This window comes from Cetorhinus maximus, chromosome 17 (genome assembly GCF_964194155.1).
Source record: "Cetorhinus maximus chromosome 17, sCetMax3.hap1.1, whole genome shotgun sequence".
Lineage (NCBI taxonomy): Eukaryota > Metazoa > Chordata > Chondrichthyes > Lamniformes > Cetorhinidae > Cetorhinus > Cetorhinus maximus.
In genome coordinates, this window is record NC_135895.1 from 22,844,039 (window position 1) to 22,867,921 (window position 23,883).

The following is a 23,883-nucleotide window of genomic DNA, read 5'->3' on the forward strand; positions in this document are numbered from 1 at the left end:
TTTCCCTCCCTAGCCCTGGTGCCCTTTAGCATTGCTGACAGTTTTAAGTCAGAGGTATGGAAATTTGTTGATGCTGTGGCGATTTAAAAGGATGTATATTTACAGCGTCTTTCATGCCCTCAGGACATTCCAAAGTGCTTTACAGCCAATGAAGTATTTTGGAAATGTAGTCACTGTTTTAATGCAGGGAATGAGACAGCTCATTTGCACACAATTATCTCCCATACACCGCAGCAAAATAAATGACCAGACAATTTGTTTTAGGAGTCGGGTGAGGAATGAACGTTGACCTGGATATTGAGGAGAATGCCCCTACTCTTCTTTGAAATTGTGCCGTGGGCACTTTTATGTCCACCCAAGAGGGTCAAAAGGCCTTGGTTTACCATCTTATCTGAAAGACAAGCGTTTTACAGGCATCTGAAGTGTCCAATATGTTAGTGGCATGGTGCCAGCCATGCCCAGGATGGGAAAGGCTGAAGTATAAACATTCAATGTATGTGCTTGAAAGAGACTTTAGTCCCTATGCATATGCAAAAGAAAATGTAGAGTCTACTTCATGACCCTTTTCCAAAACAAGACTGCCTGAATGCAGCCAGTGCTGGACTGGGTTCAATCAGGGTGACCAAGTTTACATCTGGCTTAACTGGTGGTCCTTAAAGAGACCTCCGCAAAAAGGGTAGAAGCTCAAAGAGAAATAATGACCTAAATGTGGAGTCAGGTGGAACGAGACTGCTCATCCCGTCTGCAGAGCAGTACTGAAGACTGCAACCAACCCCCGCCCTTCTCGCCACATGCAGGGCCAACCTGGCAACCTTTGCCAACGGCACGTAATATTTTGTGAATTATGCATTGCAAAGACATTTCAAAGAGTTGGCACAACAAAAAAAAAAATCAAGATAAAAATTAGGCGTTTGGTTTCAACAGCCAGACATTTGGAAGGTGGGCAATTTTAGTGAGGCATCAAGTTTCGTAAAGAGGTGGATTACAGGATATCATGGTTTTCTATTCATATGGACTTCTTACTTAAAATATTTGGCAGGAGGAACTTCACCCTTTTTTTTTCTCAAAATGACCTTGGAAATGAATGCTTTTAAGAAAAGCTGCAGCTATACAAGAAGCCAAATTCATAGAAAAATACCAAAATTAGGTCAATTAAAAGATTTTGCAAAGTGGAAATCAACATATCACTCCGACATCTAATCTGTAAATTGCCCAGATGCTGCAGCACCTTCAATAATTACAAGATTTTCTTGATAGGCACATTGTAAGTACACTGGGAAATCAAGGTTCCCAGCTCCTGCAGCACTGAAGAGAAATAAAATAAAGTATTCAGCAGGAAGCAGCCTTTACTGGATATTGTGAAAGTGTTGAACAGTTCTGAAAGAAACTTGTAAGGCAGTATAATTGAAAAATATTCTTAGTACAAGAATGTTTTCATCAATTGCTTCCCCCATTCATCTTAGAAATGGGAGCTAGTTGACTCATCAAGCCTATTCCGCCATCTAGCAAGATGATGGCTGATCTGATTGTGGCCTTAACTCCACTTTCCTGCCTGCCAACATGCAGCACCGCCCCTGCCCATCACCCCACCCCGCCCCCCTCAACACCCAACAATAACTATGGACTGTCTTGTTGATCAAAAATCTGTCTAACTTAGCCATGAATATATTCAATGACCCAGCCTCCACAGCTCTCTGGGGTAGAGAATTCCAAACATTAATGACTCTCTAAGAGAAGAAATTCCTCTTCATTCACTTAGTAAATGGGAGACCCCTTATTTTGAAACTGTGCCACCTAATAGATTCCCCCAAGAGGGAAACGTCCTGTTTGAGATAAGGAGGAATTTCTTTATTCAGAGGATGGTGAATCTTTGGAATTTTTTTGCCCCATGGGGCTGTAGAGCATCAGTCATTAAGAATGTTCAAGACAGAGATGAATAAATTTCTAGATATTAAAGACATCAAGGGATATGGGGATAGTGTGGGTTCCACCAGGGCCATCCAGCTCCTGACCCCATTTCAGCCTGACCCAAACATTGACAATAGAGCTGAACTCCAAGGGTGAGGTGAGAGTGACTGCCCTTGACATTAAGGTAGCATTTGACCAAGACTGGCATCAAAGAGCCCTAACAAAACTGGAATAAATTAATCGGGGGAAAACTTTCCACTGGTTAGAGTCATACAAACACAAAGGAAGATGGTTGTAGTCGTTGGAGGTCAACTATCTCAGTTTTGGGACATCACTGCAGGAATTCCTCGGGGTAGTGTCCAAGGCCCAACTATCTTCAGCTGCTTCAACAATGACCTTGCCTCCTGCATAAGGTCAGAAGTGGAGATGATCACGGATGATTACACAATGTTTAGCACCATTCGTGACTCCTCAAATGCTCAAGCAGTCCATGTCCATATGCAGCAAGACCTGGACAATATGGGCTGATAAGTGGCAAGTAACATTTGCACCACACAAGTGTCAGGCATTGACTATCTCCAACAAGAGAGTATCTAACCATCTCCCCCTAAGATTCAATGGCATTACCATTGCTGAATCCTCTACTATCAACATCCTGAGGGTTACAATTGACCAGAAGCTGAACTGAAACAGCCATTTAAGGATTGTGACTACCAGGGGAGGTCAGAGGCTGGGAATTCTGAGGAGAGTAACTCACCTATTGACTCCCCTAAACCTGTCCACCATTCTCAAGGCACACTCAGGAGTGTAATGGAATACTGGAATACTCTCCATTTGCTTGGATAAATGCGGCTTCAACAACACTCAAGAAGCTCAACACCATCCAGGACAAAGCAGCCTGCTAGATTGGCACCCCATCCACCACTTTAAACATTCGCTACCTCCACCACCAAAGCACAGTTGCAGCAGTGTGTACCATCTACAAGATGCACTGCAGGAATTCACCAACGCTCCTTTGAGAGCACCTTCCAAACATGCAACTTCTACTACCTAGAAGGAGAAAAGCAGCAGATGGATGGGAACACCATCACCTGCATGTTTCCTTCCAAGCCACACACCATCCTGAATTGGAACTATATCACCATTCCTTCATGTCGCTGTGTCAAAATCCTGGAACTCCCTTTCCTAACAGCTCTGAGGCATTCCAACATCACATGGACTGCAGCGGTTCAAGAAGATAGCTCACTACCACCTCTTCAAGGACAATTAGGAATGGGCAATAAATTCTGGCCTAGCCAGTGATGTCCACATCCTGTTAACGAATTTAAAAAATTAGCATGGAGGTTGAAGATCAACCATGGTCTTGTTGAATAGCAGAGCAGGCTCGGGGGGCCAAATGGCCTGATCCTGCTCCTTTTTCCTATGTTCCTATGTTAAGCCCCCTCAAAATCTTATATGTTTCAATAAGATCACCTCTCATTCTTCTCAATTCCAATGAGTTAAGGTCCAACCTGCTCAACTTTCCCTCATATGACAACCCCTTCACCCCAGGGATCAATTTATTGAACCTTCTCTGAACTGCCTCCAATGCAAGTATATCCCTCCTCAAGTAAGGAAACCAAAACTTTACATGTACTCGAGGTGGTATCTCACCAATGAATTGTATCCTAGCAAGACTTCTCTACTTTTATACTCTATCCTCCTTGCAATAAAGGCCAATACTCTATTTGCCTTCCTAATTACTTGCTGTACCTGCAAGCTAACTTCTTTTGATTCATGTATGAGGTCACTCAGATCCCTCTGACCCACAGCATTCTGCAGTCGCTTTCCATTTCAATAATATTCTGATTTGTATTCTTCCTGCCAAAGTGGACAACTGCATAGCTTCCCATATTATACTCCATCTGTCAATTTTTTGCCCACTCACTTAACCTATCTATATCCCTTTGCAGACTCTTTGTGTCCTCCTCATAACTTTCTTTCCTACCTATCTTTGTATTCTCTGCAAATTTGGCTACAATACACTCAGACTCTTCATTCAAGTCACTAATATAGATCGTAAATAGTTGAGGCCCCATCACTGATCCTTGTGGTGCTTTACTAGATAGAGTTTGTCAACCTAAAAATGACCCATTTATCCTGGCCTTCCGTTTCCTGTTTGTTAGCCGATCTTCTATCCATCCTTTTATATTAACTTCAACATCATGAGTTCTTATATTGTATAGTAACCTTTTATGTGGCCACCTTATCAAATGCCTTTTGGAAATCTAAATACACAACATCTACTGGCTCCCCTTTTATCCACCCTGCCCTTTACATCCTCAATGAACTCTAATAAATTTGTCAAACGTAATCCCCCTCATAAAACCATGTTGACTCTGCTTGATTGTATTATGATTTTCTAAATGTCCTGTGACTACTTCCTTAATAATGGATCCAGCATTTTTCCAATGACAGATGTTAGGCTAACTGGCCTATAGACCTGCTTTCTGTCCTGCTGTTTTCTTGAATAGAGGTGTTACATTTGCGTTTTTCCAAACCATTAGGACTTTTTCAGAATCTCGGGAATTTTGAAAGATTAAAACCAATGCATCCACTATCTCTGCAGCCACTTCTTTTAAGACCCTAGCGTGCAGACCATCAGGTCCAGGTGACTTGTCAGCGTTTACTCCCATTAAACATTTTTTAAAAAAGACGCTCAGCCTGACAATCCTTTTCTGATAAGTATACCCACACATTTCTTGCATCATCGCGTAAATCCTCTTTGCACCCTCTCCAGGACTCTATATCCTTTTTATAAAATGCAGCCAAAACTGCATGTAGTCCTCTAAATGTGGTCTTACCAAGTTCAATAGAGATTTAACCTAACTTTCCTACTTTTCAATTCTATCCCCCTAGAAATAAAATAAAGTATAGTGTTTATTTTGCTTTTTTAAAATGATGATGCTAACCTGTGGTGCAACTTTCAGTGATTGAGCCCTACATTTTTTGCTCTCTTAAATAAATGGGCTCATTGTTAATTTAAAATATGAAAGTGTCTGAACAATGCCTTTCCAAAGATTTATTTAAAAGGATATGCTAATTCATTAAAGTCCTTATTTATTATTGAAATTATGTAATATTCACAGAGCATGTTTATGATGCCGATGTACTATCGTGCAACACATCAAAACAGGCAGCAGTGGAAGGCTGAGCTTCTACTTATATTACATTGTTTCAGGCAATGTAGGCTGTTTGCACTACTAAACCTGAAGTGGATCTTATTAATGTATGGGATGATAAAACATACATTAGATGTTTTGTTAGTTAAGACTTCAGACTTAGGTCTGGATTTTCGGCACGATGGAGAGAGAGAGAGCCTCTCTGTCAGTGCAAAAATGGTGGAAGAGGCCAAAATCTGTAAGCCCTGCCCCCAAACATGGCACCTACTGTTTCTGCAGGGGTGGGAATGGATTCTGGTTGGGCTCTTGCATGCACATTTCACATAGGTAGCTACCCATAGAAATCAGCAGCTTCCTCCACACATCTGCAATTTTAGTGTGAGAGGTACTTGAAATTTGACATGCGCAGGTTAGACCTACTAGCAGCAGGTCTGAATTTTGTAGATTTGTTTGGGTATCCAGGGTACCTCTCAGAGAGAGAAGGTACCCCTTTAGATATGGTCCTGGGACAACTTTGGGGGAGGTCATGTGTCTTTTGGGGAGGTCAGGTGCTGTTTGGGCCCATTAAAATTAGACATGAATGTGCGTAAAAAGTGCATAAACTTATTGGAACTGTGAAGCTCATTGGAACCATCAAAAACAACGGTCACACGTGTCAAAATGATGTACCAAGAGGAGCTGTCAAAAACTGTCAAAAGTGTCAAGATGAACTGTCAAGACGAGCTGTCAAAACAATAGTCAAAAATCAAGATTAACTGTCACGAGGAGCTGTCAAGGAATTTAAAACCCCTGCCCTTTAGCTGTTTGAAGAAACTGTCCGGAGTGTTAAAAAAAATTGTTTGCTATTTCACTCTGTTGATCTAAGCCTTAGGGTTTATATTACTGGATTAGTGCTGCATGACTGATTTCATAAATATCCATTATCACAGTAGGGTACCTGCAATTTCAGTTTGATTGACAGCTCCAAAAGGTTATTGATTCTTTGAAGTGGGACTATGAATTCCGCTGCATCTTTTTATAATGATTGTGCAACTGAATGAAATGTTTGTTATTGTAAGGGATAATGTAGTTGAAGGAATGAAAAGTAGTGAATGGATTTTTATGAACGAGAGCATATTTTAAAATAAAGTCTGCAATAGACACTTGGAACTTTATTTTATTTAGTCTCAGCATGGGTGCCGAACTCTGGCCAATGTGGATAATGGGTAAGTTTGCATGGTAAGGGGAAAAGGGTGGTGAGTGGAGGGCATGGGTTGACATGAGTTGGCACTAAGCTGGCACAGTTGCTATAAAGGGCTATGGGGGTGTGGGTGGGGCATAAGGTGGCATAGAGGCTCTAAAGGGCCATGGGGAGTGAGCAGAGGGCATGAAGTGGCATGGGTTGGCATGAATGGGACATGGGGAGTGTGTGGTGGGTGAGGGGATGTGGTGAGGGCTGGACGGTTGTTTTATGTTTTTCTGTTTTATTTTATTAAACTTCAATACAGTGTCAGAACACCAAGGCAGGCCTTCCACCCAACCCAGCATCCTCCACACTCGTTCTAGAATCACCTGGCTCAACCCCACCACCCTGGAAAGAAAATCTGATGTTCAGTCAGATATTTTTAGAAGTTGAGTTTACGGAGTTGAGAATTCCCCTGAATCTACATACCCAATGCGCGGATCACAGAATCACAGTGCAGAAGAGGCCCTTCGGCCCGTCGAGTCTGCACCAACGCGTGAGAAAGGATGAAAATCTAGGCTTTAGATTTCAATTGATTTACCTGTGGAGTGAAATGTTCATTATGTGGCTTTAAGCAATCAAATCCCAATTCAAAATAATGAACCCATGAGGAGATGGTGGTGTAGTGATAATGGCACTAGGCTAGTGATCCAGATGCCAAGGCTCTGGGAACATGGGTTCAAATCCCAGTTGGTGGCTTTTAACTTCAATTAACAAAATCTAAAATTGAAAGCTAGTCTTAGTAATGGTGACCGTGGAACTATCATTGATTTTTGTAATGCCCTTTAGGGAAGGAAATCTACCATCCTTAGCTCATCAGGTCTACATGTGACTCCAAATCCATAGCAACATGGTTGATTCTGAACTGGCCTAGTAAACCACTTAGTTCAAGAGAAATTAGGGATGAGCAACAAATGGTGGCCTTGCCAGTGATACCCACATCCCATCAAAGATTTAAAAAAGACAGTAAGTTGCACACATGTATACTGAAAATGCTGTCGACGAAGGAAAAAAGAATACCAATACATTTAGCCATTTGCTGAAAAAGACATTTCTAAGTTTTTCATCTTGCACTCATCAGGACACTCGCAAGAATACCAATACAAGAGGAAAACAACAATTTATACTGTATGTGAAGAGAGTGCTGATTGGTTGGCAAGTGGCATTGCCATGGAGAATGCACCATTGATGGTGGCTGACACTTAATTGCCAAGCATTTTGTTTGAAATTTAAACCAAGCAACTTGACTCTGATTGGTCAAGGCATTGCCCTGAGGAATGAGTCAGCAAATGGCTGTCTCTTATTTTGTTTTGCTGAAACAAGCATAATGTATGTACATGTTCTATCTGTCTGCAAAGGACAGGGCCCTGTGTATTAATATACGTAGCTTCCAGTACACACAGATGTGCCACATTGTGAGCCCGACTGACAATCTTAAGTTGGTTGTCAGCGTAATTCTTAGCACACTGAGGATTATTTAGTAAACGTTGTCCAATCACAGAATCACATCTAATGTTGGACGCTGTGTTTTGAGTTTTGCAAACACGGGCTCTTTGCAAACAGCTGCTGGGACATGCTTTTTGATACAATCTGGCGAAAAGCTTAGACATGTCCCTTTTTTCAGCAATGCCAATACATTTGGTACACTGACCTATGCCAATGAAGACTGCTTCATATCCATCCTGCTTCAAGGTCTCCAGAGTCATTCCTTCAATTCCCAGACCTTTACCAAAGACAATCTAACAAGACCAAAAGATAAAAAATGATGATCATATACTTTTGTGTTCACATATAGCAGTTTTTTTTAAAAATACACATGATACTTGTTCACATTATAACATTTTCCAAAAGTAGTTACCCTTATTTCTTTTTTTAAAGAAAAGCATTTTTCAACACACTGCTACAATTTTTTTAAAATGCAGAATTTGCCATTGCAATATTCAACGTAAAGTTTGTTTTACACACTATCAAGCTCAGAGAATATTCAGGACACAGGTGCTCATTTTTAAATTTGTTGTGGAAAAAGGTGATGGTTATGATTTTGTTTTTCATGCAGCAGCTATAAATTCAGATTTTGATAATCTTTTGGTTGTTTGAGTAAACAAATTTGATCTATTAAAGGATTAAGTCCTGTTATTTTCTTCCTCACCATTAGGCATGTAAAATGGAAAACAAAGCTACAAATGCATCTTCGCTAAAAAGAAAACAAATTTTCATTAATTATTCTGAATACTCTCAACAATTTAAGAAATTGTTTCTTTCAGATAATTAATCACATGCTGCCAAGTCAAGACAGAACTATTGATTGCCCTTTCCCATACTGGTGGCATTCAAACTGCAGACAGACAAATGCTCTGAACTAAAGCAGTTATCCTTCCCCAAATGCGACAATTCTGCGACTTTTAATTGCACTTTACTAATGTATGTGACATTTTGCTGTTAATTTTCAGTTAAACTTGAAGCCATTCTTCATTCTCTTTGCATGCGAGATGGCTGAGTTGTTCCATTACCTTCACACCAAGGTCTTTCATCAGCTTGATCTCAAACTTGACAACATCATAAGGCAATCTGAACTGAGGTATCTCAGATGTGCTACAAAAAAAGGAAAGCATGTTTCATGGTTCCTTGATGACGGTAAAAGGGTTTCTTCAAATGCAAATCCACACTTATCACATTTCTGTTTTTTTTTAGCCTTAAAAATATTTTGCTGTCAAGATAGAATGACAGTTAATGGTAATTTCACAACTTAATTTAAAATCTCACGAAACTAAAATAAATTTTGATTTAAAGTTCTCTATCTCTTTAGAAGTTCAAAAATATATAACAATTATGTTAAAAATACATATTTGAAGTTCATGCCTTATACAGTTATAACCTTTCATAAATCATTGTCTTAATTTGTTAAGTTAATTTGTACTACGCAGAAGCAGCTCCAATGATGCAAAAGCAAAATACCGTGGATGCTGGGAATCTGAAATGAAAGCAAAACATGCTGGAAATACTCAGCAGATCGGACAGTATTTGTGCAAAGAGCTAACGTTTTAGGTCGATGACCTTTCATCAGAACAGAAGGCAAATAGAAATGTAAGAGTTTTTAAGCCAGTGGAAGAGGGAAGGGCAGGAAGTAATCCACCATTGGCTTACAACTCTTACATTTCCGCCTTCCTTTAGTTCTGACGAAAGGTCATCGACCTGAAACGCTAACACTGTTTCTCTCTCCACAGATGCTGCCTGACCTGCTGAGTATTTCCAGCATTTTTTGTTTTCATTATAGCAGCTCTGCTGATGCTTTTTTTCAACTTTTAGGTGGTGTTCATCGGGTGAGAACACAAGAGTTAGGAGCGGGAGTACGCCATATGGCCCATCATGCCTGTTCTGCCATTCAATACGATCATGGCTGATCTTGACTTTCAACTCCACTTCCCTGCCTGTTCCCCTTGATTCCCTGAGAGGCCAAAAATCTGTCTACCTGAGAGATAACAATACAGGCCAGAATTTTCCCGTCGGCAATTTGGGGGCGGGGCCCGCTCGCCAACGGGAAATGACGCGGGACGATGTTGGGAGGAACCCCGACTTCATCCCGGTCCATGTAAACAGTGAAATCAGCTGTCCGCCCGCCAACCTGTCAATGGCCAATTGAGGCCATTGACAGGATAATTAAGATCATTAAAGACCCTGCCCGTCCAACCTTAATGCTGGCGGGAAGGCCAGGAGCCCCAGCGGGGTTCTGATAAAACATGAAACCTCATCCACTGGCGGGATAAGGTTTCATGTTCGTGTTTAAAAACTTCAATAAAGTTTCAGTGCTTCTTATTAACACGTCCCATCTCGTGTGACATTGTCACATGAGGGAGACATGTTAATAATGTTTTTATTTTTCTATTTTGAGTTTTTCAACCTGTCGCATGAAAGAGCACACTTTGACAGTTGGGGAATCCCTCCCCCCAGCACAGGAAGCACATAGCGCTTCCTGTCGGGCAGGCCGATGGGCGGGCCTTAATTGCCCGCCCATTTAAAATGGTGGCGGGGCCCGTTTTGGCGGCGGGGGTCGGCTGCCCGCCCGCTGCCGAGCCGGTGGGGCCCGCCCGCCCACCAAGGGCAAAATTCTGCCCCCGTGTGTTTTTTTTTTCCATTTCACACAATTCCCATCCTTGAAGTGTTCAGTCAAATTTTGATCATACATAGCATTGCAAAGCAGCACAGCTCCAGTCTACTAACGTACTGATGGAATGAATGATGCTATGTGATTGTAGGAACAGGTTAGTATAAGGTTTTTTTTGTCTTGTGTGTAAATAAAGGAATTAATTTGTTTATTTTAAATGTGTTATCACTTTTGCAAAGAGGCCAAAGGTAGTTCATGTGTTAAACATGTCTATTACCGATAACAAATCCCAAAGTATTGTTAAACAGAACTAAATTTTATTGATTTCAAAACGTTTGCATTATACAGGCTTGAATTTAAACATATTCTGTATACTGCTGTACACTAACACAGATATAAACCCGCATGATGAACTAAACTTTTAAATGTTATGAAATGGTGTTATTGGTGTACTTACCATTATTTTTAGTCCTTTACTATTGTATTAAATTGCTGGTGAAAGGAAATATCAGACCAGGTTGTTTGTACAAAAATTGTACACCATGAGGCTTTACACCAGTGGTATAAATAAATTAATTATCTGTTATTGTAGTACCTCATTGTTCCCAACTGAGGAGGCAATTTTCATCCACAGGTATAAAAGAACTGTGTTCTAGTTAGCACTGGGAACTAGAATCCCAAGTGCAAACAGTGCTGACACTTCATGTCTAAATTTACTTGTCTAATGATTTACAACGCTAGTTGCAAAATGTCGGTTCTAGAATTGACACCACTGGTATGAGACAAAGGTTGCAAAGTGCAGCTCCTTTGCACATGGTCGTTCACCGCTATGAGTGCCATCCAAAACTCCAACCATGCCATGCATGTATACTTCTGGTGCAAACCACGCCAGACTCCATTTTGTAAAGATGGTTGTGCATGCTTAGGGGACGTTCATCAGAAGTATGCAGTAGGTAGATCGTGACATCAGACAGCATGTAACGCCAGCTCTGCCATTTTGGAGCTCAACAACTTCTCTTAAACACACAAGCAGCTGAACACACGCTCAGCAGCATGAAGGCCACCCCTTGCCCTGTCTGCTCTCTTCCACCAGCACCATTTAACGCACAACTTGCAGGTTAGTTGCTGAGTCATTTCTACTAGCTCTTGCTGCGATTGTAGAGTTGCTTGGTGCTTTATAGAGTTCTTTAAAGTTGCTCAGTTCTATAGGGAATTCTAAAGGACTTCTGCCCCCAGTTCAAATATTCTGCACGAGTCACTTTCTCCACCATCTACAGCTTGCAAATCAGAGGAGATTGTAGGTCGGGGAGGGAAGTGGGGCATGTGAAGGAGAAGTAGATGTGAGCATACCATCTTCTTTTATGGTTTCAGCAGCAAGGCTTAGCCACAGGCTCAGCAATGGCCACTCCAATGATGACGAGCACTTTCTCTCTCATTTGTAAGGGCATAAAGCCAAGTCTGTCCCCCATTGATTAGGCTCTGCTGCTCTGGTTGTGCACCACCTACTCCTGCAAGGAAGAGGGAAGGGGATCAGTGAGTATGATGCAAAGTGTTTGGGTGATGTGGCTGCCGTGGTTGAATAGCTGGGAGTCTATGCAAGTTGTGAGATGTAGGTTTGAAGTTTGCAGCAATGCTCAGTGTGAGAGGGTGAGTTGAAGCTTTGAAATGTTAGATATGAGTTGTGATTGATAGAGGTTCTTGATAGGTGAGTGGTGGGGCATGGTGCATTGAACAGTGTGTGAGGCGAGTAGTGTAGTTATTGAGATGTGGCATTTGAAGATATATTCACTGGCCTTGCCCACTCATCATTATACTTTTTTGCAGCATTGCATCCATGTCCTTGCAACTTCTCACAGGGAAGGACATGCAGCTCTGCCTGTCCCGCACCAGTTATCTGGCTCCCCTGCCTTTGCAAAGCTTGTCTGGAGGACCTCCAGGCCACCTGTGAATGACCATAGCTCTCATCCTCTCCAACTCATCCATCATGTGCAGCATCAAAGAACCTTGTAGCATTCTCTCTCGCCTGTTGCACTGTAATTCACTCTTCTTCCAGCTAGGACTCTTTTCCAAAAAACAGTTCCAGCACCTACTCCAACCAGAATGCATTGCTTCTTTAAGGGGTGCAGACTGGCTTTAAGAGCTGTGAGCCTCGCACATACTTGGGTCTCCTCCTAAGGCATGCAGCCACTCAAATGGTGCGTTTTGCACTGGTTGCATTCAGAAATCATGCAAATTAACATGCAACAGGAAGATGCAGGTGCTACCTGCATCAAAAGCAATGTACGTGGGTTAATTGCACATCACGACACCAACCAGCCCCCACCCCACCCCACCCCCATTTTTGGGAGCTATCGAATTTTGCTCCTAAAAATTGTACACAACACAAATTGAAAAGGTTTGGGGACAACTAAAGTGGAGGAGGTGGGGGGCAGACATTTAGAAATTTGCTGAAAAGCATTCCATAAACACTTTAATCCATTAGCAAACCTTGCCAAGGCTGAAAGATATTACAATGTGGTGGCCAGGATAAAGGGAAAGGGTCCCCGAGGTGCAGGCATGAGTGCGCAGATATGTGGCGGCGCAGCACTTCGATGGCTTTGAAGTCAAGGTGGATGGTGTTGCATCCGATGCTGGCAAGGATGGCATTCATCTGTGCCACGCTGAAGCACCAGTCCGCTGGTCAGCACTGCAGAATGCCTGCAAGAAGGTGCAGCCAAGATTCAAGCTGCAGTTGGCATGTTACTGTCCCTGCAAGCATGCAAGCTTTGTGTTGCTGGTAGTCGCTGGTGATGTTGCAGCAGATGGCAAAGCTTGGCATCCTCCCCTCTGATGACTCAGAGCATGAGAAAGGAAAGTTACCGCAGTCATTCCCTGTTGGGTTTTCTGGAGTCTGCAGAAATGGTAGTGGCAGCTTGGTAGGTGGGTCCAAACAGGCAAAGCGGATCACGTTGGCACACCTTCTTTTATGCAATGCCATGTAAAACACGACATGCTGTGATTATGATGCTTCTAAAGAGCCTTCCAGCATAAAGGTGAAACAGGTACTCACTTCTAATTAACATGTCACCTCGGGCTGCTGGCACAGCCATCATTGGGAAGAAAAGCCTCTGTGAGCAACATATGCCAATTTGAGATTTGCTACTTCCCTCTGCAGATGTTAGGGTGCAGGAGTGGGCAGCAGGGCTCGGAGCACCTCATGGGCTGCCTGATCTTTTTGGCATCCTTCCAATCGCCCCTTTTCCTCTAAATGCATCTCCTCCAATGTTCCCTGGTTTCAAACCTTCAGGTGCCAATAAAGGGAGCAAAATCAATGATTTTCTGTATCTGGTACAAAGGCTCGTGACAGCCTAAGTCCCAGCTGGAAGCAAGAATATCTACAGCCTGGGCTGGGCCTCCATGGGTGGGACCAGAAAATCCTGGCCAAGGATTCACCCTTAAAGCCTAAGTGCTTTTTAAATAGCTTCCTGCCTTGCAGATCCAACTGGACCTTGTCCCCTGCCAGGTTTCTTTGGCATACTCCAGACTGTGTCCAGCAGAGCCCTTTATGCATATGTTCATGAAGCTACATTGAGGCTTCAAACTCCTGTCCTACTCCTGAGCTAAACAACAAGTAGGGTGCTAAACAAGTGGGAAACTGGCAGTACTTCCTACAGATTTTCACACCTTCATCAGCCCACTACAAATGCGGGTGGTTTCAGAACATAGCTTGATAATGCCAACAGAGTAAAGGTGCATGATATCACATCATCAGATAATACCCTATACTAAATATCTAAATAACTGGAGGTTATTAGACCACATTTTTCAGAAATAAAGTGGAAAAAATTTACCCAGTTTTGTTTGGTTTTGTCCTGTGGCTCAAGGATGCCCAAAATATTTCTGACTCTGTATGGGGTGATATTCAGATGTCCCTGGTGGCAGCAATTGCATAAAAGAGGCATTAGGCCCCTGCATATGTTTACAATGGGCCTGGCACAGTTTCAGGACCCCTCTACTAAATTGGTCAGAGTGGGGCAGAGATCAACCAGCATCATGCCCTAGTCGGGCCTTCTTCCGTTTGCTGAGGCCCAACCAACGGCCACCAACAAAAATGCATTTTCTCAGACTTATCTTCGTGTACTACTGGCTCATGCCAACCACTCCCTCCTGTTCGTTTCCTCCCCAGCCGGCCCTCAGAATTGCCTGTACACTAGGGCCAGAATTTTTAGCTCGGCAGGTGGGCACGCGCCCGACCCGACCGAGCGTGAAATGACGCATGATGACGTCAGCCGAGCATGCCGACGTCAACGTGCAATCGCGCGATAGTTCAATTGGCAGCCACGTGCTGGAGCCGGCAACCCGTCCGCCGACAATTAAAAGGCCTATTAAGGCCATTAAATTATCAACTGTCGTTAATTTTTCACTGCCCGTTCAACCTAGCGGTTGGCGGGCATGCGAAAAGGCCAAGCAGCCTTTGCACTCTTTTGGAAACCTCATCCACGGGCGGGATGAGGTTTCCAAAAGCAAATGCAAATCAAATGAAAAGTTTATTTTTTTAATTACAAACACGTCCCTGCTCAAGTGACAGAGCCACGTGAGGGGACATGCTTTGTTACATTTTCTGTTGTTTATTAATTTTTTCAATACCTTCTTCATCTCCCTGAGGCAGCTCTGTGCCTCAGGGAGATTATTCAGCGCTCGCTCGCACACATGCGCGAAGTTTGCGCTCGGCCTGCTCACCCTCCTCCCCCTCCCCCTCCTGTACAGGCAGTGCTCAGCGCTGCTGCTCGCGCATCACACTGGGCGGGGCTTAATCGGCCTGCCAGTGTGAAATCGCAGTGCGCTGTCAGTCACAGACGGCGGTCGACTTCCCGACTGCCCCTGCCACCCCCTGCCATTCCCACACGCCAAGGGCAAAATTCCGCCCTGGAGAATGCCCCCGATCGAGTGACAGGAGCCAACACCCTCACCAAAAATATGTTGATAAGGCTTGAGGCCGATTTTGGACACACCTTGGGCCTGGAATTTTAAATGGGCCAGTAAATGTGTAGTTATCACCTTTTGTAATCTTTTAGGATTATGAAACATTTCAGTAGAAAGTGCTTCCCCTGCCATGAATGTGCTTTGTCCCATTTTAACCGGGCTCCTTTATGTTATATCATTCATTTTAATACTGTAGTGGATGCTTATGAACGTGATTAGCAAAATTTGCAAGTTGTTATCGGAAATCTTTCAAAACCATACTTTACTGCACTCTGGAAACTGTCATAAAACTTGCTTTATTCATTCATGGGATGTGGGCATCACTGGCTAGGTCAGCATTTATTGCCCATCCCTAATTACCCTTGAGAAGGTGGTGGTGAGCTGCCTTCTTGAACCACTGCAGTCCATATGGTGTAGGTACACCCACAGTGCTGTTAGGGAGGGTGTTCCAGGATTTTGACCCAGCGACAGTGAAGGAACGGCGATATATTTCCAAGTCAGGATGGTGAATGACTTGGAGGGGAACTTCCAGGTGGTGGTGTTCCCATGTGTCTGCTGCCCTTGTCCTTCTAGGTGGTAGTGGTTGTGGGTTTGGAAGGTGCTGTCTAAGGAGCCGTGGTGAGTTCTTGCAGTGCATCTTGTAGATGATACACACTGCTGCTACTGCGCCTTACTGGTGGAGGGAGTGAATGTTTGTGGATGGGGTGTCAATTAAAGGGGCTGTTTTGTCCTGGATGGCGTTGAGCTTCTTGAGTGTTATGGGTGCTGCACTCATCCAGGCACGTGGGGAGTATTCCATCACACTCCTGACTTGTGCCTTGTAGATGGTGGACAGGCTTTGGGAGTCAGGAGGTGAGTTACTTACATCAGGATTCCTAGCCTCTGACCTGATCTTGTAGCCACAGTATTTATATGGTTAGGTGGGGGATTCAGCGATGGTAATGCCATTGAATGTTAAGGGGCGATGCTTAGATTCTCTTTTGTTGAAGATGGTCATTGCCTGGAAATTGTGTAGCATGAATGTTATTTGCCACTTAACAGCCCGAGCCTGAATGTTGTCCAGGTCTTGTTGCATATGGACACAGATGCTTCAATATCTGAAGAGTCACAATATTATGCAATCATCAGTGAACCTCCCTACTTCTGATCTTAAAATGGAGGGAAGGTCATTGATGAAGCAGCTGAAGATAGTTGGGCCTAGGTCACTCCTGCAACAATGTCCCAGGACTGAGATGATTGACCTCCAACAACCACAACCATCTTCCTTTGTGCTAGGTATGACTCCAATCAGTGAAACATTTTTCCCCTGATTCCCATTTTTGACTCCAGTTTTGCTAGGGCTGCTTGATGGTACACTCGACCAAATGCTGCCTTGATGTCAAGGGCAGTCACTCTTACCTCACCTTTGGAGTTCAGTTCTTCTGTCCATGTTTGGACCTCATGGTTGTAATGAGGTCAGGAACTGAGTGGCCCTGGTGGAATCCAAACTGAGCATCAGCAAGGAGGTTATTGCGAAGCATGATTACACTGTTGATGATCCCTTCCAGTACTTTACTGATGATCGAGCGTAGACTGGTACGGCAGTAATTAGCCAGATTGGATTTGTCCTACTTTCAGTATCTGAGGAGTCACAAATGTTGCTGAACACTGTGCAATCATCAGCAAACATTTGAGAGCATTGCAATCGTTTAAAATTCAAAGCAGCTTGATGTTTCACCATTTCACCGAGCTGATGAATCTATAAGCGTTTTGGTTCTGCCCTAATCCAGGTGAAGGAGATTTTGCAGAACACCAATGGTAAGAGGGCTTAATATTGCACTTTTGACATTTGTGTGACATTCTCTTGGGCATCAATCCCATGTTAAAAGTGCACCTTAAAATGAGCAGCCATTATGAAATTTTGCTGAAAAGGGACGTTTTAATGTAAAAGAAAGTCGGACGAGTCTACATTTTAAGATAGTTATTCTGCATTCTGCACGGATACAAAGTGGTTTTTGCTGGATAATATGTCAAAGCACAGTAAAAGACCCATTTCAAGAGTTCAGCTAACACTGAGTTTCATCAGCTTCAGTATAAGATCAAAACAGGGAAAAGTCACATTTTATAAGTGCACAAGAAATCTACTGGGCCCCGGGAACTTTTTTTTAGAAGACTTTACATGGAATCTGTTTAACATTTTTATAAAGTAGACCTCTCTTTCCCAACATTAAAAATTAGTGACTGGAGGAATGGAGCTCTGTTCATGTGTCGTAACCCACATGCGCAGATTTCTTTATCTATTCTGCCATCTGTGCATCGCAGCTGGCAAGGATGAGTCTCAGATTGATAGCTGCTGTATAACTGCAGTCTTAAGTGACCAGAGGAGAAACACAAGCGCATCTGTTCTTTTCAATCTCCCAAAATGTCACCGGCATTTGGAGATTGGTCAGTAGTGCTTCGTGTGGGTATACATGGAGCTCTGCTTTCTCCAATGATGCTGTAGTGCACATGTAAGCTTCATAAAAATGAAAATCAAGCGAAAGAAAATATGATTTAAATTTAACATAATATCCTCTTAGCAACTACATTATAGTCTTTATTTTACGGACATCTTAAAATAGGATCATTTCGAACACTACACTATTGCGTCAACGTATCTGTGATATGGTACAACTTGCAGCTACTTACACAATTCTAAACAAACGAGTATATGATGATTGGGTAATAAGGAGATTCTTTTTTCCCTAATTCCAGAACACTATATTCTTGAGCTGGTAGAAAAGCACAGGGAATCATTTTTGTCAACTGCAAGATATTTAGATTTGCAGTGCACAGTTTTAGTTAAAGAAAGTGACGTCAGGTGATAAAAGCGCAATATGAAACTGCAGGCAGAATGCACAACTTTGCATTTTCAATTTAACTACGGTCATGTCAACAAAACGCAAAACATACCTCAAACCTCCGAAATATTCATGTTTTTCAAATATTGTAATGTCTGAATAGCCCAATCGAGCTAGAAAGGAAGCACAACTGATACTGGCAGGTCCACATCCAATCAGGGCTATTTTAGCATGGAAGCTGTCAGGTAATTCCTCCGGGGGTGAAAGTGATGGATTCCGAATCTGAGGAATTTTCATCCCTTTGAACACCTGAGTATAAGAGAGCAAAAAATATTGAAATTGAAAAATCGAAAACATGTTTTTTTACTGTTTCAGCAAAAGACATTTTAAAAACTCTGATTAATCTCTAGAGGCAGAATTATTAAGTCAGTGGGCGGGCACGATCAGCAGGCCTGGGATCGGCCGGGGAACGGACTGCCGATTGCGATAGGCCCCCGACTGCGATTTCACGCTCGCTAGCCAATTAACGGCCAGCCAGCGTGAAATGCGCACTGAGAAGCTTAGCGCTGCTGGGCTGGGGGGCAGGAATAGGGCGGGCACTGATGTCAGTGCGGGTGCGGGTGAGCGCTAACAGAAAGCTCCCTGAAGGCAGAGAGCTGCCTCAGGGAGGTGAAGACCTGAAAAGCGTTCATAAAGTTTTCAAAATCAGGGAAAAAAATGTGCAAGCACCACATTCAGTCACCTGAACATACACATGATAAAAATCCTGTCCACAGATTTTTGTTTTTCTTTCATCTAATAACGGAAACCTCATCCTGCCCTTGGATGAGGTTTCATGAAAAATGCAAAGTCCGCCTGGCCAATCCGTCCGCCCGCCAACCCTAAGGTTGGACAGACCACGAGAAATCCGAGAAAATGGCACCTTTAATTACCTTAATTGGCCTCTTAATTGTCGGCAGGTGGCTTCTGACTTTTGCATGTGCCTGCCGACCGAAATATCGCAGGAGCGCAGGATGATGTCATTTCGTGCGATTTCGCGTCCGCACGCACGCGTGCCCGCCAGGCTAAAAACTCTGCCCTATTATTCAGCAAGAACTAAAATGGTTGTATATATGTAGGGGCATATTATGTTGAGCGTGAATCACATTTGCATATACACACATACAAACTGATGAATTATTGAAAGTATTTTGGGGAGCAGCTTTACAGGTATCATTATATTAGTATATCTCCAAAACTATTGATTCATTTTAAAGGTTAAGCATCAGAGGTCAAAAGGCTTTGAAGTAACCTCATGCATGTAAATTACACTTTGAATGTTGGGCTCAGGGAACAAGCAGCAACTTCTAAATCCTAAGCATGAAAGAATTATTTGATCTCAGTGAACAAAGTGCCCATGTTACCCTCAGCCTCCCCAGTAATAGCATGCTTCACCAGGTTCCATCGAGAGGTTTCCGGTCCTCTGGGGAACCTGATGTTAACTTCCTCATTTTGATAATTCTATTAATGATTCTACCGAGGCAAATGCTGATTGGAACTGAATGAGTCCGTCAAATAGTACGTGATATCTCCATGGCAATGAGTAGCTACTAAGGTGAAAAACAATTGTGATTTCATGTCCATTCGAGCTCTCAGACTGCAGCTATGCTAACACTCTTGTGTCAATGGAATATAAAGTTGGGTGCAGATTGACATTAAAATAGCACTGTAAATTGGGAGTAAAGTTGGAAATTAGACACCCTGAAACAAAAATAGAGAGACATTCTGTAGTAGGCAGTTTCACACCAGTAGGACCGTAAAAATCACATTTCCAAAGTTCTCAGGTAATCTCATTGGCATTTCTGGACATTTTATAAATTGATCCTTAGTTCTTTCATCCATATAGGAGAACCATCACTGCCACTGGTTCACCATACTACATTGACCATAAGGTGCAGGAGTCCATGTATCGTCATACATGTAAGCCATCTAGAGCACTCCTATTACTAAGTTCAGTGTAAGACACAGACAGTATTGTAATTCAGACTCATCAACTGAGTATGAAACAATACAGATATTGGTCTAAGAACAGACTTAATCCCATTTCACTGTAGCAATAAATATTTCCCTTGTTTTAGTTAAAATACAACAGCTTGCATTGATATATTGCCCTTAATGTAGCAAGGCACTTCACAGGAGGGTAATCAGGCAAAATGTGTCACTGAACCACACAAAGAAATAATCGGAGGTGTGGCCAAAAGCTTGGTCAAAGAGACAAGCGTAAGGAGTATCTGTGACGGAGGAGCAAAGGATAGAGGGGTGTAGAAAGGAATTCCGGAGCTTGCTGTCTTGCATTTTTTTCAAATACAACTCAACCCACAAAAAATACATGGTCGCATTTTTAGATATATGTTAGCCTTGATATTTTTGATCAGTAAAAAAATGAACAAAGAATTATTAATAATAAACATGAGCTATATTGCCTCTCACAGTCTTTACACAATTAAGGTTCAATGAATAGTGCAGAAGAACATTGCAGCAGCAGCACTAGGCATACCTAAAAATGAGGTGTCAACCTGGTGAAGTTACAACACAGGACTACTTGCATGCCAAACAGCAGAAGCAGCAAGTGATAGACAGAGCTAAGCGATCCCACAATCAACAGATCAGATCTAAGCTCTGCAGTCCTGCTACATCCAGTCGTGAATGGTGGTGGAAAATTAAACTACTCACGGAAGGAAGAGGCTCCACAAATATCCCCTTCCTGAATGATGGGGGAGCCCAGCACATCAGTGCAAAAGCTAAGGCTGAAGCATTTGCAACCACCTTCAATCAGAAATGCCAAGTAGATGATCCATCTTGGTCTCCTCCTGAGGTCCGCAGCATCACAGATGCCTGTTCTCGGCCAATTTGATTCAATAAACAGCTGAAAGCGCTCAATACTACAAAGGCTATGGGCCCTGACAACATTCCGGCAATAGTACTGAAGACTTGTGCTCCAGAACTAGCCACACCCCTAGCCAAGCTGCTCCAGTATAGCCACAACACTGGAAACTACCCAGCAATGTGGAAAATTGCCCAGCTATGTCCTGTACACAGAAAGTAGGACAAATCCAACCTGGCCAATTACTGCACCATTAGACTACACTCGATCATCAGCAAAGCGATGAAAGGGATCATCAACAGTGCTATCATGCATCATTTGCTTTGCAATAACCTGCTCACTGACGCACAGTTTGGATTCCACCAGGACCACTCAGCTCCTGACCTCATTACAGCCTTAGTCCAAACATGGACAAAAGTGTTGAACTCCAGAGGTGAGGTGAGAGTGACTGCCCTTGACATCAAGGCAGCATTTGGTGGAGTATGGCGTCAAGACTGGAGTCAATGGGAATCAGGGGGAAATTTTTCCAATGTTTGGAGTCATACCTAGCACATAGGAAGATGGTTGGGGCTGTTGGAGGTCAATCATCTCATTGTTGCAGGAGTTCCTCAGGATAGTGTCCTAGGCCCAACTATCTTCAGCTGTTTCATCAATGACCTTCCCTCCATTATAAGATCAGAAGTGGGGATGTTCGCTCATGATTGCATAATATTGCGACTCTTCAGATATTGAAGCAGTTCATGTCCATATGCAGCACGACCTGGACAACATTCAGGCTTGGGCTGTTAAGTGGCAAATAACATTCATGCCACACAATTGCCAGGAAATTACCAATCCCAACAAGAGAAAATCCAACTATCTCCCCATGATATTCAATGGTATTGCTGAATGGTATCCCCTAAATAGCAACATCCTGGGGGGTTACCATTGACCAAAAGCTGAACTGGACTAGCTATATAAATACGGTGGCTACAAGAGCAGGTCTGAGGCTGGGAATTCTGAGGCGAGTAACTCACCTCCTGACTCCCCAGTGTTAATAGCATCCAAGTTAGTTGGTGAAGCTGAAACCAAGATGTAGAGGCTTTCTTTATTGAGAGAGTTTATTGGCTTGTTCAGCCTCACAGAAATCCTCCCACACAACTAGTGTCCCAGCTATCCCCTATTTATATGCTCTCAAAGACAATTAATACCCATCACCTGTTTCTCTTAATCTTAATAATGTAATCAAACCTTACCAATATAACTGATAAGACATTGACACCCAAAGCCTGTCCATCATCGATAGGGCACAAGTCAGGAGTGTGATGGAATGCTCTCCACTTGCCTGGAAGAGTGCAGCTCCAACAACACGTGAGAAATTTGACACAATCCAAGACAAAGCAGCCCGCTTGATTGGCACCCCATCCACCACCTTCAACGTTCACTCCCCCACCACTGACACACAGTGGCAGCACTGTGTACCATCTACAAGATGCACTGCAACAACTCACCAAGGTTCCTTTGACAGCACCTTTCACACCAGTGACCTCCATCACAAGGGCAGCAGACACATGGGAATACCACAACAAGGAAACAAGTTCCTCTCCAAGCCACACACTATTCTGACTTGGAACTACATCACCGTTCCTTCACTGTCGCTAGGTCAAAATCGGGAACCCCTTTCCTAACAGCACTGTGTGTATTTCTACAACACATGGACTGCAGCTGTTCAAGAAGGCAGCTCACCACCACCTTCTCAAGGGCAACTAGGGATGAGCAATGAATGCTGGCCAAGCCAACAATGCCAACACCCAGTGAAAAAATAAAACAAAGTCAGGAGCTCTATTTTCAAAGAACAACTCTTTGATTTTACAGTAGGTGCTCTGCCTGGCCTTAAGTTGTAACTGTTCTTGGAATTTATTTCTAAGCTAGTGGTTAACTGCCATAGCAATTCAATTGCATGTTTCATCACCATACTTGAATATGTTTATGTCTAAATATTAAAATACAAGCTGATTTCCATGTTGCACGGCTCAAATGTACACTAGCACCTAGAAAATAGGGTTGGATATTTAGGCTTTGACGAGTATGGAGGCAGATAGGCATGGAATTTTGTCCGACTGCCGGTACACTGGTTGGCCAGCGTCGCCCTGCTCCAGGCCATTTTCCCGGAGGCATGATTGGAGGGTGATGGGTGAGGTGGTACCAAAGCTACATGCCTGCAAATGACAGGTAGCCAATTAAGGCCTTTTAAAAGCCCATTAAGACCTATTATCAGAGGCATGCTAAGAATAGGTTTTATTTTAAAGTTAAAAAAATTGGAGAGAGGGCACCTCCATTTTGAGTCACCGTCTCTCTCTCTCTCTCGAATTAATGGCCTGAGGGCAGGTTCGCCATCCAATTAAAGATGGTGTGTAGGCTCTCGAAGTTCGAAGAACAAAGGGTGCTTCTTTAGTACGGGGGGGCATCCTTTGTCCCTCCTACTTCGAGAGCCTACCCACCATCTTTGATTGGACAGCGAACCCACCCCTCTGGCTAGTAATTGGCTAATTTGTGGAGAATCACAGTTGGGTGATTGTTCCCCACACATTGGGGGCTTCTGACCCCATTTGACTCTGACTTTGGGAGGCTGAAGACTGCAGGGAAAGCCTACCCACAGTTAAGTTATTTGGTTACTAAATGAGCCACTTTAAGACCGCTGCTCAGCTGCTTGCTAGTGGGGAAGAGGAACAAATAGGCAATACCGTAGATTAATTAGAGGCTAATCAGGGAGGAACATTTTTGTAGGTGACAGCTAAAGGTAAATCCAGACTCCAGTCCTTGGGGAGATGCTAGATTTATCAAGGTCAGGAAAAAACCCATTGGAA

The 23,883-nt window shown here is 43.1% G+C and overlaps 1 protein-coding gene across 1 annotated transcript in view; it reads right to left on the reverse strand.

Moving 5' to 3' along the window:
- LOC144692241 (dihydropyrimidine dehydrogenase [NADP(+)]-like) overlaps positions 1 to 23,883 on the reverse strand; it is an 812,799-nt gene that overhangs the window by 460,841 nt on the left and 328,075 nt on the right. Inside the window, exons 6-8 of the mRNA XM_078560835.1 lie at positions 18,287 to 18,483; positions 8,802 to 8,883; positions 7,943 to 8,030 (exon numbers count right to left, since the gene is read on the reverse strand). Coding sequence (XP_078416961.1) covers positions 7,943 to 8,030; positions 8,802 to 8,883; positions 18,287 to 18,483 — 367 coding nt within the window. The remainder of the gene's footprint in view (positions 1 to 7,942; positions 8,031 to 8,801; positions 8,884 to 18,286; positions 18,484 to 23,883) is intronic.